Consider the following 21,415-nt stretch of genomic DNA (forward strand, 5'->3'; position numbering starts at 1 on the left):
TGAGATTGCGCCATTGCACTCCAGCCTGGATAACAAGAGTGAGACTTTGCCTCAAAAAAAAAAAAAAAAAAAGATAATGTGTCCCACTGGGGTTAGCTCTGTTACAATCACAGAATTATAGAGCCTGTAGAAAGATCTGCATATCTTTAGAAACTTAATGCACCTTAGAATTTCCATGCCTGGACTAGGAGACCTTGTGTAGAGGAGGTTTTTTGCTGGAGATGAGGACCAACATGTGAGGGTAGAGAGAGCTTTTCTCTTTCGGGGCAACATTCTTCCCAGGCCACCTGGGCCTCCCAATGAAGATAGTGTGTTCAGGGAATTGTAGAGTGGAGTGTGGTTCAGTAGGACCATAGCATAGAATGGGTAAGTGACAGTAGCAAGAGCTGTGAGATGTGACTTTTGTTTTGAGATAGACATCCTTCAGAATAATTGAGAGTATTATTGGTGGAAGATTAGAACTCTTACTTTGGTAAGCATTTAAAAATAACAGCAATAAAAACTATAGTCACAATTTGTTTTGAGTTTAAGCTCAGGTGTAGGCAGAAGGAGAGTATTTGAGTATTGATCTACAAGCAATTTCTTAGGAGGTCAAGGAAGGAGGATTGCTTGAGCCCATGAGTTCAAGACCAGCAGACTTGCCTGGGCAATATAGGGAGACCTCGCCTCTTCAGAAAATTTTAAAAGTAGCTGAGTGCGGTGGTGGTGTGTGCCTGTAGTCCCAGCAACTCGGGAAGCTGAGGAGGGAAGATTACTTGAGCCAGGGGAGCAGAGGTTACAGTGAGCCAAAATTATGCCGCTGCACTCCAGCCTGGGTGATAGAGTAAGTCCCTGTCTCAAAAAATAAATAAATAAAAAGCAATTTCACATGAACTTTTTTTTTGAGACGGAGTCTTGCTCTGTCACCCAGGCTGGAGTGCAGTGGCCCGATCTCGGCTCACTGCAAGCTCCGCCTCCTGGGTTTACACCATTCTCCTGCCTCAGCCTCCCGAGTAGCTGGGACTACAGGCGCCCGCCACCTCGCCCGGCTAGTTTTTTGTATTTTTAGTAGAGACGGGGTTTCACCGTGTTAGCCAGGATGGTCTCGATCTCCTGACCTCGTGATCCGCCCGCCTCGACCTCCCAAAGTGCTGGGATTACAGACTTAAGCCACCGTGCCCGGCCCACATGAACTTTTTTAAGGGTCACAGTGCCTAGAGCTTAACTGAATTGTCCAATGCATTTGTATTTCTTGTAGGTGCTGCTTATGCTCATGCAGAAGAGAGTATCCAGAAATTGGTGGAGCAATATAAACTGCCATTTTTGCCCACCCCTATGGGGAAGGGTGTTGTCCCTGACAACCATCCATACTGTGTAGGTGCAGCCAGATCCAGGTGTGTGGCGTTCCAGATTTTAAATACAATGGTTTGGTAGATTTTAGGCTAATTTAAATTATTTTGTGATCTTCATCTAGGATGGAGTTCTGAAAGAATCGTGGAATTTTAAGCATACCTGTTTATTTTTGGACTATCTTCTGGCTTTCCTGGTTTCATATGAGAAATCTGGAGTTATTCAAATTATTGTTGCTCTGTATGTAATATGTTGTTTTTCCATGGCTGCTCCCAATATTTTCTTTTGTCTTTCGTTTCTAGCAGTTTAATTATGATGTGTCTGTACATGGTTTATTTTAATTTAGCCTGTTTGGGATTCTCAAGTCTTGAATCTGAAAATTTATTTCTTTCTCTAAATTTGTCTTTCTCTAGATTTGGAAAGTTTTCATCATTCTTTCTTCAAATATTGTTTTCTATGTCAACCTTCATCCATTTTGATATTGTCTGATACGTCCCTGAGTATCTATTCATTTCTTTTTAATTCTTTTATTTTATATTTTGTTTCTCTGCTCAGATCTTCTATTTTCACATTTCTTTCAAGAATATTTTTCTATACTTCATGATGGAGTAAGTTACAATAGTTTCTGCAGTCTTTGTTTATTAATTCCAACATCTGAGTCATCTCAGATTGGCATGTATTCATTATCTTTTATTTTGAGAGTTGATCACATTTTTCTGGCTCTTTTTGTACTGAGTAATTTTGGATTGTATCCTGGATTTTTGAATATTATATTTTGAGATTCTGGGTCATATTAAAATCCTCTGTAGAATGTTGATTTTTGTTGGTTTCTCTTAGCAATCAATCAACATGATTAGATTAGCTTGACTACAAATTGAAGTGTGAACTTACCATAAGTAAGTAGTTCCAGGGTCACGTAAGTTTCAGAGCCTTTGCTGTGTTGTTTTCAGGCTGTCTGCACATGCTCAGCTCAGGGGTTAGCCCCAGACATGTACTGGTTCGTACCCAAATTAGAGATTTATTTTCTCTCCTCTGTAGGCTCCCCACCCCCACTCTCCCATTCTCAGGTGCCCCTTTTCCTGGCTCTTGCTGCTCCCTTACAGTATCACATAACTAAAGCTGCCCTCTGAACAAGCTGCAGAAGAAAAAAATAATGGGGATTGTCCCCATGCTCTTCAGACCACAGGGACCCTTTTTTCCAATCCCTCTTGCCTGAGAGATGACGTTTCTCTTGGAATTTCAGCTGCTTGGGAGCCACCACAATGCAGCTCTGCAGTAGGGCTGCCCTCAGAGCAGAGCTGGGAGATAAAGAAAAAAAGAAGAAAAATCTGACCATTTTCCCCTAGACTGTCCAGCTTGCAGTGGCCCTTTTCCTGATCCTTTGGCCAAAAAAACAGTTTCTCTGCGAGTTTTCGCTGCTTGCAGTTCTGCAACTAGGGCTGTCTTTGAGTGAAAGCCAGGAGACAAAACACGGGGGAGAAATACCTTGGAAACTCACCCTCTGTGTGGGTTGCTTCTTCAGACTTACCCAATCTTGGCTGGCATTGGAAGCTTCCTCTTTTTAGATTTTTAAGACATGCTTTTTAATGTACTATAACTTTTTTCTTTTTAATTTCTTGAAATGTCTTTATCATGAAATATTCTAACTATACACACAGGAAGAGAGAATAATGTAACGAACACTTACATAACCACCACTCAGTGTCAACATAAAAAGTACAGACAGATGAATCTCTAAGTAAAAAAGGTTTCATTTGGGAATAATATATAATAAGTAGGATTGCATCAGTTATTAACATTATTTTATATTGCTTTAGGGTTTTTGGGTTTTTTGGAGAGGGGGTCTTGCTCTGTTGCCCAGACTGGAGTGCAGTGGCGCAATCACACCTGATTGCAACCTCTGCCTACTGGGCTAAAGCAATCCTCCCACCTCAGCCTCCCAAGTATTAATAGCTGGAACTACAGGCGTGTGCCATTACAACCTGGCTAATTTTTGTATTTTTTGTACAAACGAGGTTTCACCATGTTGCCCATGCTGGTCTTGATCTCCTGGGCTCAAGGAATCCACCCATCTAAGCCTCCCAAAGCGCTGGGATTACAGGCATGAGCCACCATGCCTGGCCTAGGGTTGTTTTTTTTTTCTTTTTAGGAAGCAAAAAATTATGGATTCATTTGCAGTCCCCTAAATATCTTTTTTGATCCCATTTTTTCCTTCCCTTTCCATAGTTTATTATTGTCACGTATTTGGTGTTCTTCATATTTTCATTCATGGGTTAAAATTAATTCTGAAGGTTTTTAATTTTTATTTTGTAGAGACAGGGCCTCACTGTGTTCCTCAGCCTGTACTCAGACCCCTAGGCTCAAGTGATCCTTCCACCTTGGCCTCCCAAAGTGCTGGGAATACAGGCGTGAACACTTGGCTTCTGAGGGCTTTGTAAATGTAATATTTGCTGCTAGATCTTTAATTGTTCCTCACTTAATGCTACCTTAATATATCATCTTTTTATTTATATTACTATATACAGTAACCAAGTTAATTCTTACACTGTTAATTTTTTTTATACTTAGGTTAAAATGAAGTTTATCTTCAATCTAGCCAGATTTTAAGAGGATAATATTAATGACATCGCCAGTGTAAAAAAGGTTGCAAGGGGCTATAAATAATCAAATCAATGATTTCAAGAGTTTTAGAGTATCAGTAAGCAAGTCTGTCCTGCTGATTGCAGTTATCTGTTTGTTAAATTGGGTCTCATAGGACTATTACAATATTGAAGATGATTTTTGAGTATGTGCTTAATTTTTGAGTATACAATTTCTGCGAAAAATTGCATTTATCACCGAAGAAGACAAAAGCAGTAAATACAGATCCTGTATGGCAAAAGACAAGAAAAATGGGAACTAGATAAAAGACGCAGAAAAATGAGAAGTGAAAAGCAAAACAAAACCCACAGTGATGATGATAATAAACTCTCCTGGAAAAAGGCAGACATTCAGATTAGATTAGTAATAACAGCAACTATATGTGTTATAAGAGCCACATCTGAAACGTAATGATACAGCTTTAAAACAAGACTGGGCAAAGATAAGTGAAGTAAAGAAAAAGCAAGCAAGGGTGGTTGTGTTATGAAAGTAAAAATCATTAAAAGATTAGAAGTTATATTGACAAAAGTATTAAAATAAATAAAACTTAGAAATCTAGTTGATACAATATTTTAGAAAGCAATTCTGGAATATGGATCAATAGTCTTAAAAATACTTCTTTCTAGGGACCAACGTGAAGAGTGCATTAAGACTTAAGTATGAAGATGTGCAACCCAGCACTATTAATAACAGAATATCCAGAAATTGAGAAAACATTAAATAAATTTTGGTATATGTGTTCAGCAAAATATGTAGACTTTAAAAGTTGTATTTAAGAACTTAATGACAAAGGAAAACTTTTTTTTTTTTTTTGAGACATAGTCTCGCTCTGTCGCTAGGCTGGAGTGCAGTGGCGTGATCTCGGCTCACTGCAACCTCTGCCTCTTGGGTTCAAGCGATTCTTCTGCCTCAGCCTCCCAAGTAGCTGGGACTACAGGTGCACACCACCAAGCACGGCTAATTTTTGTATTTTTAGTATAGACTGGGTTTCACCATGTTGGCCAGGGTAGTCACCATCTGTTGACCTCGTGATCTGCCTATCTTGGCCTCCCAAAGTGTTGGGATTGCAGGCGTGAGCCACTGCACCAGGCCAGGAAAACATTTATGTAAGCAAAAGTATATGAGACAGCCAGGCACAGTGGTTCATGCCTGTAATCCAAACAATTTGGGAGGCCAACGCGGGTGAATCGCTTGAGCCCAGAAGTTCGAGACCAGTCTACAAAAAATTAAAAATTAGCCAGGTGCAGTGGCACGTGCCTGTAGTCCCAACTGCTCAGGAGGCTGAGGGAGGAGGATTGCTTAAGCCTAAGAGGTAGAGAATGCAGTGAGCCATGATTGCACCACTGCATTTCAGCCCAGGGAAAAGAGAGAGACCGTGTCTCAAAACAAAACAAAAAAAAGTGTATGAGACAGTATTATAGTATATAAAGTCAACTATGTAAAAATATATTTGCATACAAAAAAAGAGTGGATGAAAATGTGCCAGGATATTCATAATAGTTTATAAGTTGAAAGTATTATGGGGTGATTTTGTTTTTAGCCTTATACTTTTTCTGTTTTTTTCTGGATTGTCTACAGTGGACTTGTACTAATTTTTCTAATTATAAAAAAGTAATAAAAGTATAGATACAGCTTATGGTAATTTTTTAAACTTAATTTATATTTTAGATAACTATTTATATAGAATGGTTTTATAAATTATTTTAGCTTGAAAGATCAAATATACCCTAGAAGCTGATTCTGAAGTCTGATGTAAGCTCCAAACGATTTAGACTTTTCAAATACTTTAGAGATAAATTTTAGAATGATTCAAATAAGAAATATAGTTATACTTTTATATCAATTTTTTTAATAGGGCTTTGCAGTTTGCTGATGTAATTGTGTTATTTGGTGCCAGACTAAATTGGATTTTACATTTTGGACTGCCTCCAAGATACCAGCCAGATGTGAAGTTTATCCAGGTACTTAGGAGGAACTTAAAATCAGAAATGTCTGTGTTCATCGTTCTCCCTATCAGTCATAATCAGCTCTGTTTTCTTCTTGATTTCTATTAAAAAAACTGTTCTCTTTTTACGTAAGTAGAATTTTATAAATTGTCTAACATAATTACAGGTACCAAAATAAGCTTCCTTTTCTAGCCTATGAAACATAATGGGCCGCTTTACTTCTAGCCAGAAAACCTTTCAAAATTAACTTTCAAACAGTTTAAAAAGCATAATTTGTCTTTTCTTCACAATTCAAGTATACTTAAAGGTAGAGAAAAGAGACTGTAGGATGGTAGACTAGAACAAAACATTCGGCCTTGTTAGGGAGTGAGGTTTTCTTTCAGATGCCAAAACTTTTACCTTTCCAATGGGAATTTCTAAATGACACTGTTTTATATGTCATTAAACAATATCCGGAATGTATTCTGACCTGTCTTTGATGATTCTTCTATCGTTATGACCCACCTTATAAGCCAGTTTCTTTACTGATGTGGAAAATACTACCTGCATAGTGGCATGCAAACCTTTTCGCTCTACACTGATTGGCCCCATTTTGCTTCATGTTTTTGCTTGGTGGTTGTTTTTGAGACAGCATCTTGCTCTTCACCCAGGCAGGAGTGCAGTGGCATGATAATGGCTCACTTCAACCTCAATCTCTCGAGCTCAAGTGATCCTCCCACCTCAGCTTCCTGACATACTGGGACTATAGATGCGTACAACAATGCCTGGCTAATTTTTATTTTTTTGTAAAGACACAGTCTCACCGTGTTGCCCAGGCTGGTCTCAAACTCCTGACCTCGAGCAATTCTCCTACCTCAGTCTCCCAAAATGCTGGAGTACAGACTTGAGCCACTGTGCTTGGGTTATTTTAATGTTTGATGAGCCAGCTACAGTTGCCCTTTTCCCAGTCTACCTTTTGCTACTTAAGGAGTCGTCTAATTGCTCCTTTCCCAGCTGAACGCATTGAGAACTAAAACCGCAGACAAGCAAGACTGAGTTAACTGGAAGATACTGGTACCTCTTGATTACCCCTCTTGATTATAGAATAAGATACATCCCCTTTGGGGTGGCTACATTATTCCTCTTTGCAGAAGCCATTTTCGTTTGTCCATGGCCATCCAGACATGGAACTTCTGAGTAAATGGAGAAGTAATCACGCCATGTTCTTGGAGTGATTCTCTAAATGTGATTCCCTGGGCCAGCTACATCAGCACCACCTGTGAAACCTGTTAGAAAAGCACATTTCTGGACCCTACCCCAGACTTATTAAAATAAAAAACTCTGAGGTAGACTCCTACAGTCTATGGTTTATCAAGCCCAGAATACACCAGGTGACTCTGATATATGCTCAAATTTGAGAACCCACACTCTAGATAGGAATTCCAAGTGTGATTCAATAAAACTTACTGATTAGATGCAAAACCATAATTGATCAGGTCAAATGCATTCGCTATGGGTATAATGAAGCAATACCAAAATTCCATAGGGTAGATTTTTAAATGAGGCTCTCTATACTAGCTATGATACTAATATAGTTCTATGGACTTTTACTTTTTTTATTAAGGAACTTCGAAATATCAAATCTTCTGTATCATGTGTTCTATATACACAGTTCATTTATTCAGTCTTAATTGATTTCTGACATATTTTTCAGAATAAACATGGATTGTTCTTTAGCCTTGTCTCTTTTTTAGGTTGATATCTGTGCAGAAGAATTGGGTAATAATGTGAAGCCGGCTGTTACTTTACTAGGAGACATAAATGCTGTCACTAAGCAGGTGAGAACTTTTGTTTTAGTTTGTGTGGAGTGCTCTTTAGGGAATAGTCAATTCTTGAAAATGTTTTAATCTTGATTCACTTGGTAACAGGTCTACTATTCATATCTGTTTTAAACAAAATGTGTGATCGAAAACTATTCTTAAATACAACTTTGGAACTTGATAAGTCCAACTTCTGGTACATAGCTCATTTTTATGTAAGTTAAGCATTTTTGGAAGGTGATCGAAAATGTAACATCTTTCAGTAGGCAAACAGTAATTTACTAAATAGGATCCAGCTATCTGAAAAAGTATACCTTCCAAAGGAACTGAACTTACTGCCAAGAAATGGCTTAGCACTGGAAAAGTCTAACAGTATTTTTTTAGGTAAAAAAGAGCTTTTTACTCTTTAATCAGTGACTTTTCAGGTTCTTATTATTTGTACGTAGTTTGTACACTTCACTGTGACAGGAGATAAAATATAGACACATTTATCACTTGATTTTGGATGATACAATTTGGTATTGTTGTCACGATTACACAATATAGGATGTAATCCCGAATCACATATTAAATCACTCTGGAGCAAATGGTCTGTATCATAGAAGTCCATGGTTATTTTTTGGTTTTCCTATAAGAGTTCTGTGGAAGGAGTGATTTTCCTTCTAGTGTCAAAGACCAAGAAGGGTCTCAGAGCCCCTGCTTGAGGTGTGGAGGAGGTAACAGCACTCCAGTCTGTCCTAAGGGCATTCGAGCATCTAGCAGAAACCCACACTGACCCAAACAGAAGCCTTCCATGTTATCCATTGATATTCTATCAGGTGTTTACTAACTAGAGGAAAAAAAGAGTCTGAGTAATATGAAGAGTAGTATGGCCATACTGTCTTCTTTAAGAAGATATTTCCATGTTAATATGATTTAAATTTATTTTTTTAAAGCAGACTGGGCACGGTGGCTCATCCCTGTAATCCCAGCACTTTGGGAGGCCAAGACAGGTAGATCACCTGAGGTTAGGAGTTTGAGACCAGCCTGGCCAACATGGTGAAACTCCGTCTCTACTGAAAATACAAAAATTAGTTGAGTGTGGTGGCAGGCACCTGTAGTCCCAGGAGGTTGAGGCAGAAGAATCGCTTGAACCTGGGAGGTGGAGGTTGCAGTGAGCTGAGACTGCGCCACTGTACTCCAGCCTCAGTGACAGAACGAGACTTCATTTCAAAAAAAAAAAAAGGCAAAGAAAAAGTTTATATTGTTTTGTGTGTGTGTGTGGTTTTTTTTTTTTTTTTTTTAGCTTTTAGAGGAACTTGATAAAACACCATGGCAGTATCCTCCAGAGAGCAAGTGGTGGAAAACTCTGAGAGAAAAAATGAAGAGCAATGAAGCTGCATCCAAGGTAAAATGGGACCTACTGAAGCTCAAGAACAGGTCAGGCTCATGATTCAGTTACTTCTGTCGTAATGTGACATGTGCATTCCTAAAAATCACCTTGCTGTGCAAAATTGTGCAATAAAAACCCCAGGGCTCATGGAAAAAGCGGTATAGTGGCACAATTCTCAAAAACTTTGTGTAACATAAAAATAAGATAAGAGCCTAATGTTTTAAACATGTTAAATGGTTAAGAAATATATGCCAATGAATATAGCATTTTACTTTGAAAAAGACCTGAAGTTTCTGAAAGGTTGTAGCTTGTAAGTTACTGTGAGCTGGTGGAAGGAAGGTGATCAGACGTCAGATGGAAAGTGATAATAGTAGAAGTGGATGGGTGTGTTTTCAGTTTGATGTTGGCATAGAACATCATATTTAAACACCTGTAATCTGAGTGCTTTAGAAGGCCAAGGCAGTAAGATCAGTTGAGGCCTGGAGTTTGAGACCAACCTGGGTATAGCAAGACCTTGTCTCTACAAAAAAAAAAAAAAAAAAATTAGCCAGATGTGGTGGGACACACCTGTTGTCCTATCTCCTCAGGAGGCTGATATTGGAGGATTGCTTGAGTCTAGGAGTTGAGGTGGCAGTGCAGTAGATCACGCCACTGCACTCAAGCCTGGGTGGCAGAGTGAGACCCTGTCACTAAAGGAAAAATTAACTATTAAGTGATTTTTTTTTTTTTGAAATCCTTAAATTTTGGGATGTTTGAGATGTTTTTCTGCTTTTAAGATTTAAGTCCTTCAGGGCGTGCTGTTATAATAGCTGTTTCATAAAAATTGAAATTTTGATCCAATGTATAGCCTTCTTTTCTATTTAACTTTTGTATCACTGCTGGAAATTTTTTTGCGGCTCTCTCATTTGCACTCTTGGCTTTGCCTGGTAGCTAAGGTTTTGGAAATTGTAGTGACGCTAGAAACCATCAAACTGTCTACTACTAGCACTGAAATGAATCAGTGCTGTAGGATTTGGCAATTTACAGTAAAGTCTGTGTGTGTGTATGTACATGCACCTGTGTGCATGTGTATGTGTGCATGTGTGTGTGTATTGTGCTTTCCCTATGTGAGAAAGGTGATTTTTAAAAATTGTTTTGTGTATTCCTATGTATCTTTGTTCAACTGGGTGCAGATTTCTGGTAGAATCATGCATAAGCAAATATAAAATTTGAGTTATGCTCACTTGGTTCCCTAATATATCAATTGTCTTAGAATAAATTCACGTTTTTGCATCAAGCATTATAGCAGAATTGATTATGCCTGAATCTATCTTACACTGGAATTTTTTTTCTTTTTTTTGAGACGGAGTCTTGCTCTGTCACCAGGCTGGAGTGCAATGGCCTGATCTCAGCTCACTGCAACCTCCGCCTCCCGGGTTCAAGTGATTCTCCTGCCTCAGCCTCCCAAGTAGCTGGGATTACAGATACATACTACCATGCCCAGCTAGTTTTTGTATTTTTGGTATAGACGGGTTTCACCATGTTGGCCAGGATGGTCTCCATCTCTTGACCTCATGTTCCCCCTACCCAGCTTGCCAAAGTGCTGGGATTATAGGCATGAGCCACTGTGCCTGGCCTACATTGGAATTTTAATCAACGATTGTTTCTATCCGGAGCCAGTCTCATTTTTTTTTTTTTTTTCTGAGATGGAGTTTCACTCTTGTTGCCCAGGCTAGAGTGCAGTGGCGTGATCTCAGCTCACTGCAACCTCTGCCTTCCAGTTTCAAGCGATTCTCCTGCTTCAGCCTCCTGAGTAGCTGGGATTACAGGTACCTGGCGCCACGTCCGGCTAATTTTTTTTTTTTTCTTTTTTGAGATGGAGTCTTGCTTTTGTTGCCCAGGCTGGAGTACAGTGGCGCGATCTTGGCTCACTGCAACCTCTGCCTCCTGGGTTCGTGTGATTCTCCGGCCTCAGCCTCCCAAGTAACTGGATTACAGTCATGCGCCACCATGCCTGGCTAATTTTGTATGTTTAGTAGAGGTGGAGCTTCTCCATGTTGGTCAGGCTGGTCTCAAACTCTCGACCTCAGGTGATCTGCCCACCTCAGCCTCCCAAAGTGCTGGGATTATAGGTGTGAGCCACCATACCCAGGCAATTTTTGTATTTTTTTTTTTTAGTAGAGACAGGGTTTCACCATGTTGGCCAGGATGGTCTTGAACTCCTAACATCGTGATCCACCCGCCTCAGCCTCCCAAAGTGTTGGGATTACAGGCGTGAGCCACTGCGCCCAGCCACCAGTCTCAATTTATTTCCAGAGTCGTATCATGACTAATCTTTTCTTTCACATAGGAATGATATTGGTTTAAGATAGAAGGGACTTGCCTCTCTTCCTTGGTGCCAGAGTATAGGAGGGTCCCTCATTTATCATGGGTATAATGTCCAGCAGAACAAAGTAGCATAAGTGAAGAGGCAGTGCCGGGACCAGATGGGACTGTTGCTGCTAAAACTCTCTATGGCTTTCTCTCAGCCCCAAAAAGGCATGTGGCTAAACAAAGGCATTTACTTTGCTGTTTTTCTCTCCATTCAGGGACTCTTTAGAATAGTGGGGGTAACGTATCTCCTTTACTCTCAAGTGTGTTGGGGGAAAAACTAGATTTTCAGATTGTGTTCTAAAGTCGTGACATTTTAAGTTTAGGGTCATATTTCAGATGAAAATATTCTGAAATAAATTTTACTTTTTCTAAGGCACCATTTTCCTAAGAGTGCTCAAATAAGAATGTTTAGTTTTATATAACCCAGTGCTTCCCAGCTCTCTTTACTATAGGACTTCTCAGAGTCTTTAATACACTCCTGTGCATTGCAGATCTCCAAGAGGAGGGATATTCCCAAGCTTATTTAATTGTGTTCCAAACTGGGACTGTGGGACACATGTCCCCCAGGGCTGTTCACAGGTCAGCCAGCTTCTCAGAGTGGCCATTTTATAGCCATTTGGGAACCTTGTAGCTTTTGTAGTTGTTGCATATTTCCAAATAAGTTTGATAATACCTTATTAATATTGGTTATTTTCATTGTATCCCAATTTAATTTGATTACATTCCATCTACTTTTCAGGAACTAGCTTCCAAAAAATCTCTGCCTATGAATTATTACACAGTATTCTACCATGTTCAAGAGCAACTACCTAGAGACTGTTTTGTGGTAAGCGAAGGAGCAAATACCATGGACATTGGACGGACTGTGCTTCAGAACTACCTTCCTCGCCACAGGTAAGACTTCTAAAGAAGAAAGAAGTCGTAATTCATTATGATGGGTTTAATATGAAATTACAATAGTGCAGATTAAGAAGACATTTGAGAATTAATACATGTTCAGTATGTAAGGGCATATTTCATAAAAGTATTGTTAGGTGAGGTTTTGTAGAGTTTTTATGCTTGATGTGTTCTTGGTATCCTGTGATAATTATTTACTTAGTGTTATAGGAATATGTTTATAGTCTCCCAAGCAAACATGAGTGGCTTTTTTCTGTCCTTGACAAATTAGTTCCTAACAGTCTAAGGATTTTATATTGAAGAAAGAGAATGTTTTTATGGTTCTTTATTTTTCCATCAACCATGTAAATAGGACTAGAAGGTTTGTGCCAACCCCATCCTCTATGACATGCCCCAGAGGGTTTCATTTTAGCTTTGTTCTCCAACAGGCTTGATGCTGGTACTTTCGGAACAATGGGAGTTGGTTTAGGATTTGCTATTGCAGCTGCCATGGTGGCTAAAGATAGAAGCCCTGGGCAACGGGTCATCTGTGTGGAAGGAGACAGTGCATTTGGGTTTTCTGGCATGGAGGTGGAAACCATCTGCAGGTAAAACATCATCCTGAATCAGAGCATTTGATTCTCTAGAATATGAAAAATGACACAGTCATCTGACAAATACTTACCAGGTGTTCGCCAGCTGCCCTGTGAATAGCACTGTGCTCTGTCCTGAGGATGCTAGTGGCAGTAACCCACGGTCTTTCTCTTCCAGAACAGTATCTTTCTGGCCTCCTCACTGTGTGGTAAAAACCTATAAAACTGTGGGGAGTGGTTTTGAGGTCACTGAGAAAAAAATGTTGGGGACTGAAAGAAGCTTGTTTCCTATGGGAAATAGCGAGTGTGGTGGTTAAGGGCATGGCTTCTGCCAGGTGCCTTGACTCACACCTGTAATCCCAGCCCTTTGGGAAGCCAAGGCAGGCAGATCACTTTAGGTCAGCAGTTCAAGACCAGCCTGGCCAGCATGGTGAAATCCCATCTCTACTAAATATACAAAAAAAAAAAAAAAAATTAGCCAGATGTGGTGAAGCATGCCTGTAATCCCAGCTCTTCAGGAAGCTGAGGCAGAAGAATTGCTTGAACTGGGAGGTGGAGGTTGCAGTCAGCTGAAGTCGCACCACTGCACTCCAGCCTGGGCAACAGAGTGAGACCCCGTCTCAATGTGGGACAAATGGCCTGGATTTAAAAACTGGTTCTATCAGGTCAGAGCCATGTGACTTTAAGTCACTTAACCAAGGTTGGGCATGGTAGCTTACACCTGTAATCCCAACACTTTGGGTGGCCGAGGTGGGCAGATCACCTGAGGTCAAGAGTTAGAGACCAGTCTGGCCAACATGGTGAAACCCTGTCTGTACTAAAAATACAAAAAAGAGCCAGGTGTGGTGGTACATGCCTATAGTCCCAGCTATTTGGGAGGCTGAGGCAGGAGAATCGCTTGAACCTGGAGGCGTAGGTTGCAGTGAGCCAAGATCGCACCACTGTACTCCAGCCTGGGCAACAGAGCAAGACTCTGTCTCAAACAAACAAACAAAAAAGTCACTTAACCAAGCCTTAGTCTCATCTCTTCTGAAGTAGGAATAGTATCCTTTAGGCAGAAATTCCTTGAAAAAAAAAAAAAGTAGGATTAGTCGTAGTTCCTACCTTAGAAAGATGATTATGAGGAACAAATGAGATAATCCAAGCAATTTTTTTTTTTCAAGATGGGGTCTCACTTTGTCACCCAGGCTGGAGTGGAATGGCGCAATTGCGGCTCACTGCAGCCTCAACCACTGAAGTTCAAGTGATCGTGCTTCCTTAGCCTTCTGAGTAGCTGGGATCACAGGCATGCACCACCATGCTCAGCTAATTTTTTGTATTTTTTTTTGTAGAGACAGGGTTTTGCCATGTTGGCCACACTGGTCTCGCATTTGTAAGCTCAAGCAATCCACCCACCTTGGCCTCCCTAAGTGCTAGAATTACAGGTGTGAGCCACCGTGCTTGGCCCCAGCTAAACTCTGAGGTGATGCTCAGTGAACATGAGCCATTTGGATCATGTGTGTAGTTATGAGAATTCATGGAGAAAGTCATGAATTGTAGATCCTAACTATAGAAGGATGGGGGTTTTATTTTTCCAGCTATATTTAAACTGTAGTAAAACGATTCTATTCTTAGCCAGGGCTCTTATTAGGGCTTTTGTGACTCATGTTTTTGGGCTGGCAAAGCTTTGGTAGATGAAATGTTCAAGATTTGGGAAGGTATAGTTGTCCCTCCATATCCATGGGGGATTGGTTCCAGGACCTTCCTCAAATACCAAAATCCAAGGATGCTCAAGTGAGTCCCTGATATAAAATGGTACAGTATTTGCAAATAACCTGTGCATATCACCCCGTATATTTTTAATGATCTCTAGATTACCTTAAAATGCTGAATACAATATAAATGCTATATAAAAAATTGTTGTGCAGTATTGCTTAGGGAATAATGACAAGAACAAAGTCTGTGTGTGTTGAGTACAGACCCAAATATTTTTTCCAAATATTTTTGACCTGCAGGTGGTCAAATCCACGGATGCAGAACTCAGATAATGAGGTCTGACTATATGTGTCTGTTAGAGTGTCTTTATTGACAACAAAGTGATGTACATAAAAAAGATGACTTATGGGGAAGTCAACCTTTTAGTGAATAATGATTCCTTTTGAGCATGGAGAGCAAATAATTACCATAGTCCTGTTATTTAACAGTATGCAGTTTAGTTTTGTTTTTACCACTTGCCCTTGGAAATTATGTTAGAAAATAAAACCTACATTCTTTTCAGTCAATAACATTTAATCAACCTTTTCTTTTTTGTCTTTGCTGTACTGTTTAGCACATTGTTAAATACGCCTTTTCTGTAACGATTACACCATGTAATGTGTTTCTGATTATGGGTGTGGTAGTTTGAGTGCAGATTGTATGTGCTAGTCACTTGTGTATCTCCTACAGCATCTAGCAAGGGCTGGGTGTCTGTGGCGAGCTCAGTAAATAGAAAGGTACTTTTCAAACATTATTCCTAGGAACCAACTAGAAGTGGTCCTTTAGAGAGTATTAAATAGGGAAGGTGTTCTTCGTATACCATTTAGACTTATGAAAACCTAGATTCAGAAAAGCTCAGTGATTTGTCTGAGGTTCATAGCTAATAGCTAAAGGACTATCAACTATTTTTTTTTTTTTTCTGAGATGGAGTCGCGCTCTGTCACCCAGGCTGGAGTGCAGTAGTGTGATCTCAGTTCACTGCAACCTCCACCTCCTGGGTTCAAGCGATTCTTCCGCCCCAGCCTCCCGAGTAGCTGGGACTACAGGCCCGTGCTACCATGCCCAGCTAATCTATGTATTTTTAGTAGAGACGGGGTTTCACCATATTGGCCAGGCTCATCTTGAACTCCTGACCTTGTGATCTGCCTGCCTCAGCCTCCCAAAGTGCTGGGATTACAGGCGTGAGCCACCATGCCCAGCCAGGACTAACAACTCTTAATCTTGCAATCTTTCTGCCTTTCCATGATGTTTCTGTTAATGATTTGATATTCTTTCTTAGGATAATAAATGCTTGACTTTTAGTCTTCCTCTAATATCACAAAAAGCTTATAGAAAACTATTCATTTTTAAGTTAAAATTTCAGCCCAAAGAAAAGAAATTACTTTAGAATGAAGAATGATTTCCTTCATATTTTACTCTCACTTTAGGTACAACTTGCCAATCATACTCTTGGTAGTGAATAACAATGGAATTTACCAAGGTTTTGATACCGATACTTGGAAAGAAATGTTAAAATTCCAAGATGCTGCTTCAGTGTAAGTAACCAAGACCAATGTCTATTTACTTCCTCTCACCCGTTTTAATCTCTTAAAAAGTCTTCTATATTGGCAATAGTGTGCCTACATGGTATGAGTATTGTCTGTTTTGATTGTCAGCCCTTCTAAAGAGCAGGAATCCTGTCTTAGTTCCTCTTTGCACAAATATCCATGATTAGGTGCTTCAATAAATAGTTTATAATCAGGGAACAGCTGAAGACTCAGATAAATGAGTGTGATGTTTGAGCCTTGTTAATGAAAAGGCTTATTGCAAAATGCTGCCAGGACTGGGAGCAATAGTAGGACCATGTAGAAACACCATGTAGAAATGTGGATGTGTACATATTATGTATGTTCCAAAGGCCTACCTTCCTTTTACCACTTAGCTAAATCTTGATCATCTGATGGCAGAGCCAAATTAAGGCGGTATTGTAGCTGGCCGTGGAATGTGAGATAGATGTGAATTTGTGAGCCAGCCTTGGGGTGGAACAGGATATGGGCGTGTCTATTTATGCCTCGCCAACTTTATTTGTTGTTTTCTTGTTATTTGTTGTTTTGCAGTAATCTTTTTTTTTTTTCATATTTTTCTTCTGGATTCATAATAGTTGGTAGTGTAGCCTGTACTATCTAGTATAGTAGCCACTAGGCATGTTGCAACTATTGCAATTTAGATTTAAATTACTTCAAATTAAATGAAGTTAAAAATTTAGTTCCTCAGTTTAGTCACGTTTCAAGTGCTCACAGCAACAGGTAGATAGTGGCTACTATTTTGGATCACACAGGTTTAAAACATTTCTATCATCACAGAAAGTTCTGTTGGACATTGCTTTATAGACAATTATAAATATAGGAAAAACTCAGTGTACTGGCATCTCAGCTTAAGTGTTGAAGTTAAAATTATGCCTTTCAGTTCAGCCTAAATTTTTTTAATGAAGTATTTCAGAGAATGACTTTCTGTGTTTTTTTCTACAAGGTTTAAGATTTAAATTTCATTGACTCATGACCTTGTTTTTCAGGGTCCCTCCAATGTGTTTGCTGCCAAATTCACATTATGAGCAAGTCATGACTGCATTTGGAGGAAAAGGGTATTTTGTACAAACACCAGAAGAACTCCAAAAGTCCCTGAGGCAGAGCCTAGCAGACACAGCTAAACCCTCTCTTATCAACATCATGATTGAGCCGCAAGCCACACGGAAGACCCAGGTAAATACAGTTGCTAAGCAGAAAGCAAGAAATGCATCTGCTTCCCCTATCCCCCTCCAGAAAGTATCTGCCAAACAGAACACCGTCTGTCGTGCACAGAGGTCTTTCTAAACCTTTTCTGAGTTTGGCAGTTTCATTTATTTGTTCAGTGAATATTGGGATATGTGTTAGGTGCTACGAATAGCATGGCGAGCCAAACTAGGCTCAGTCCTCACCCTCATGGAGCTTTTATGGTCTGGTAGGGGAGAGGGACAGTCTGGTAACCTCACAACTGAACACACTACGACAGAGTGAAGCAATTGCTTGGAAGGAAAAGAACCCAGTTCTAAGCAAACATACCACAAAGGAATCGATTTATGTTGGGGTTACAGGGAAGGCTTCTCAGGGGAGATGATTCTTAAACGGAGATCAGAAGGATAAGCAGAGACTAACTCGGCAAAGGGAGAGGGAAGAGATGTGCAAAAGGCTCTGTAGCAAGAGGAAAGAGAAAGCATGGCAAGTCTGAGGAAGAGGGAGATGCAACTGTAATACGAGGATTTGTGCAGGTACATTCAAAATTAGTTTGACCTCTGAAACTACAGTGTTGATTATAGCAGTAAAGTGAATGACAAAGTTCATAGCATGAACCTCTCCTATCCCAGATTAAGTTACATTTCATACTTAATTTTCTACTGCCATCCTGGTTCTGCCACTTGCCTCCTCTTGTAACCTGTCATCCATGCGAACACTTTGCGTATCAGCCACTGTTTTCAGAGCAGGTATTTTTTTCAAGTACTTTCTGTCTTGGTTCTTAAACATATGGGATCTCTTTCTTTTGTGAACAAAGCAGAGGATGAATGGGCAAACAGATACCTGGATAATCACTGAAATATAAATTAACTAATTTAGACACTAAAATATATAGAATTCTACTGAAATTCTATTTGTGTGAAAATAGATTTCAGCGACTTTGGCATTTACTTCCTAGCAAAGAGAGGAGACACTCAAGAAGCCTAGTGATGAGGAAGATGAATGCCGAAAAAGTAGGCCAGTAAGCTGAAGGGCAGGGGGCATTAGCAGGGATTTCTGTGGAGCAAGCAGGCAGACTGTTTTAAGGGAGGGTCAACAACTTTCAGAATCTGTCTGTACTCCTGCGGGTTTGTGGATTGTCTTCTCTTTTTAAGTTCTATTTAAAATGATTTATGCCAGTCAGACACTCAATAGACAGGCTTTTTCATCTCATGCCACTTTATGGATTTATAACTGGGTTTATACTTTCCAGTGACTGGGATGTTAGTTTGGTAACCAAAAACACCCTCCTCTGGGCATCAGGCCGTCAGAGCACTGGGGAAACTAAAGCCACTATAAGAAGCCTAATGAATACATATAATCTTGATGGCTGGGCCCAGTGGCTCATGCCTGTAATCCCAGCCCTTTGGGATGCCGAGGTGGGCGGATCACTTGAGGCCGGGAGTTTGAGACCTGCCTGGCCAACATGGTGTCTACTAAAAATACAAAATACAAAAAATACAAAAATTAACTGGGCATGGTGGTGCATGTCCTGGCTACTCAGGAGGCAGAGGCACGAGAATCGCTTGAACCCAGGAGGTGGAGGTTGCAGTGAGCTAACATTGTGCCACTGCACTCCAACCTGGGTGACAGTGAGACTCTGTCTCAAAATCATCATCATCATAATCTTGAGACCTATGTTAATCACAGAAAAGCCCTAACAAATTCTCTGCCAGTGAGTTCACGCTTCTATTGATTTGCTTCCAATGATCTGTTCTACAATTTCTCTATGAATTTTGTTTGGATATCGCCGGAGAAATATAAGTTCTCGTCTTCCTCTTTTATAATTCTATGAGGATTATCTTTATATTTCTTACATTTATCACTTTGAAATTATTTATTTTCATTCCAGTGGAATTTACATACATTATACTTTCCAAACTGTTGATTTTTGTCTGTCTGTCCCTCTGCCATTTGTCATTGATTCTCAGTGTAGGCTGGCCACTTTCTGCCTCAATATGGGAATGCCTGTATCTGTGTCTGTGTCCAGGCCGTATGTGTAGGATGGTGTTAGTTCTGGAAGAGGCTTCCGTGCACAGTTCTTCCTACTTTTGTTCTCAGACCCAGGAGCTCAGCCCTCTGTGGGCCTCCTTTATCTCCCTTCTCCTTCTGAGTGTACTTGTGGTTCTTTTAGACTGTAGTTTTTGTGCTCTGATTATTGTTAATGGAAGAGGACCCAGAATGCCATTTTAGATTGTTTTATAGGACACAGCAGGAAGATTCACTAGCAGGTTTTAAGTCCTTTTTGGGAAAAGCACCAGAACAAAGACAAACCTCATTTTGCCACCATTGTGTAGGACTTTTAGGTTTTAGAACAAGTGAAACAATGAGGATATAATTTGAGACAATCATTTCTTTTTACTGAATGTTTGTTGTCTTCTTTTTCTAGGATTTTCATTGGCTGACCCGCTCTAATATGTAAATAAAGACGCCAGTTGGTGGTCTTGAGTTTTCTCTTTCTTGCAAGATGAAATTTTATTTTCCACAGCAAAATTACTCTACTGTTAAAATTGTGCAAAATAAAATAAACATTTTAAAATGACATTTTACAGTAAAGGAATTGATTAAAAACAGAAAAAGTTAGAGAAAGTAACAGAAAAAGTTACTCTGCCACAAAACTACTTACAGATGAATGGAGAGCTTTTATTAAATAATAGCGTTGTAACTGCCTAAATGTTGATTTACATATCAATATTCTTTTACTGCCATAGTGTGCATGTTTGTTCCCCAGAACCTCATGTAGAAATTTGATCTCCAGTGGTGGAGGTAGGGCCTAATGGGAGGTGTTTGGGTCATGGGGATGGATCCCGCATGAAAGGTTTGGTGAGTTCTCAGGGTAATGAGCTCTCCCTCTATTAGTTACCACTAGAGCTGGTTGTTAAAAGGAACCTAGCAGCCAGGCACAGTGACTCACGCCTATAATACCAGAATTTTGGGAAGTTGAGGCGGGCAGATCACCTGAGGTCGGGAGTTCGAGACCAGCCTGACCAACATGGAGAAACCCTATCTCTACTAAAAATACAAAATTAGCTGGGCATGGTGGTGCATGCCTGTAGTCCCAGCTACTCAGGAGGCTGAGGCAGGAGAATCGCTTGAACCCAAGAGGTGGAGGTTGCGGTGAGCTGAGATTGTACCACTGCACTGCAGCCTCGGCAACAAGAGCGAAACTCTGTCTCAGAAAAAAAAAAAAAAGGAAAGGAACCCAGCACCTTCCCTGCAGGGAACCTATCACCTTCCCCACCTCTCTCCTGCTTCCTCTCTCCTCATGTGGACTCTGCACACACTGGCTCCCCTTCACTTCTGCCATGAATGGAGGCAATCTGAGCCCTCACCAGATGCCCAGTCTTGAACCTTCCAGCTATCAGAACTGTGAGCTAAATAGACCGCTTTGTAAAACAAGTTACTTAGCTTTAGTAAATATTCCTTTATAGCAACACTGAACAGACTAAGGCAGTTACCTATCTTTTAAGAATTGAAGAAAAAAGCTGTAAGAATTATCTAATGTAGAGACATGTTCAATTAGTTGAGATACATAGGCTCTTTCTGCTTCCTATTTTATTTTTTGACTACTCAGTACCTAAGTGTCCCCAGTGTTTAGTGGGGCTTGTCCTATATTTTATGAATTTGGTTTTTTTTTTTTTTTTTTTTCTGGGAAGAATTTATTGAGCCAAAGGCAAAGTCACACCACACCCAAACTAATAATTTCAGGATATATTTGGACTAGCGACCTAAGTTCAAGCATACCACATTTAGACCAATGAAGTTAACAATATATAAAGAACTCAGACCGGAGGCAGTGGCTCACACCTGTAATCCTAGCACTTTGGGAGGCCAAGGTGGGTGGATCACTTGAGATCAGGAGTTCAAGACTAGCCTGGCCAACATGGTGAAACCCCATCTCTACTAAAAATAAAAAAATTAGCCCGGCGTGGTGGCACACTCCTGTAATCCCAGCTACTCAGGGAGCTGAGGCTTGAGAATCACTTGA

At 40.1% G+C, this 21,415-nt stretch overlaps 1 protein-coding gene across 4 annotated transcripts in view; it reads left to right on the forward strand.

Moving 5' to 3' along the window:
* HACL1 (2-hydroxyacyl-CoA lyase 1) overlaps nucleotides 1–19,971 on the forward strand; it is a 39,601-nt gene extending 19,630 nt beyond the window's left edge. For 3 of the 4 annotated variants that reach the window (XM_011977946.1, XM_011977949.1, XM_011977947.1), the window contains 9 exons: nucleotides 1,238–1,373; nucleotides 5,825–5,930; nucleotides 7,649–7,732; nucleotides 9,000–9,101; nucleotides 12,178–12,332; nucleotides 12,764–12,922; nucleotides 16,069–16,176; nucleotides 17,193–17,379; nucleotides 19,817–19,971. In XM_011977946.1, the coding sequence (XP_011833336.1) occupies nucleotides 1,238–1,373; nucleotides 5,825–5,930; nucleotides 7,649–7,732; nucleotides 9,000–9,101; nucleotides 12,178–12,332; nucleotides 12,764–12,922; nucleotides 16,069–16,176; nucleotides 17,193–17,379; nucleotides 19,817–19,849 (1,070 nt within the window). In that variant the 3' untranslated portion in view covers nucleotides 19,850–19,971. The remainder of the gene's footprint in view (nucleotides 1–1,237; nucleotides 1,374–5,824; nucleotides 5,931–7,648; nucleotides 7,733–8,999; nucleotides 9,102–12,177; nucleotides 12,333–12,763; nucleotides 12,923–16,068; nucleotides 16,177–17,192; nucleotides 17,380–19,816) is intronic. The other variant, XM_011977948.1, reaches the window with a different exon arrangement.
* Nucleotides 19,972–21,415: the final 1,444 nt, after the last annotated feature.

Source organism: Mandrillus leucophaeus, unplaced genomic scaffold, assembly GCF_000951045.1.
Source record: "Mandrillus leucophaeus isolate KB7577 unplaced genomic scaffold, Mleu.le_1.0 Scaffold186, whole genome shotgun sequence".
NCBI lineage: Eukaryota > Metazoa > Chordata > Mammalia > Primates > Cercopithecidae > Mandrillus > Mandrillus leucophaeus.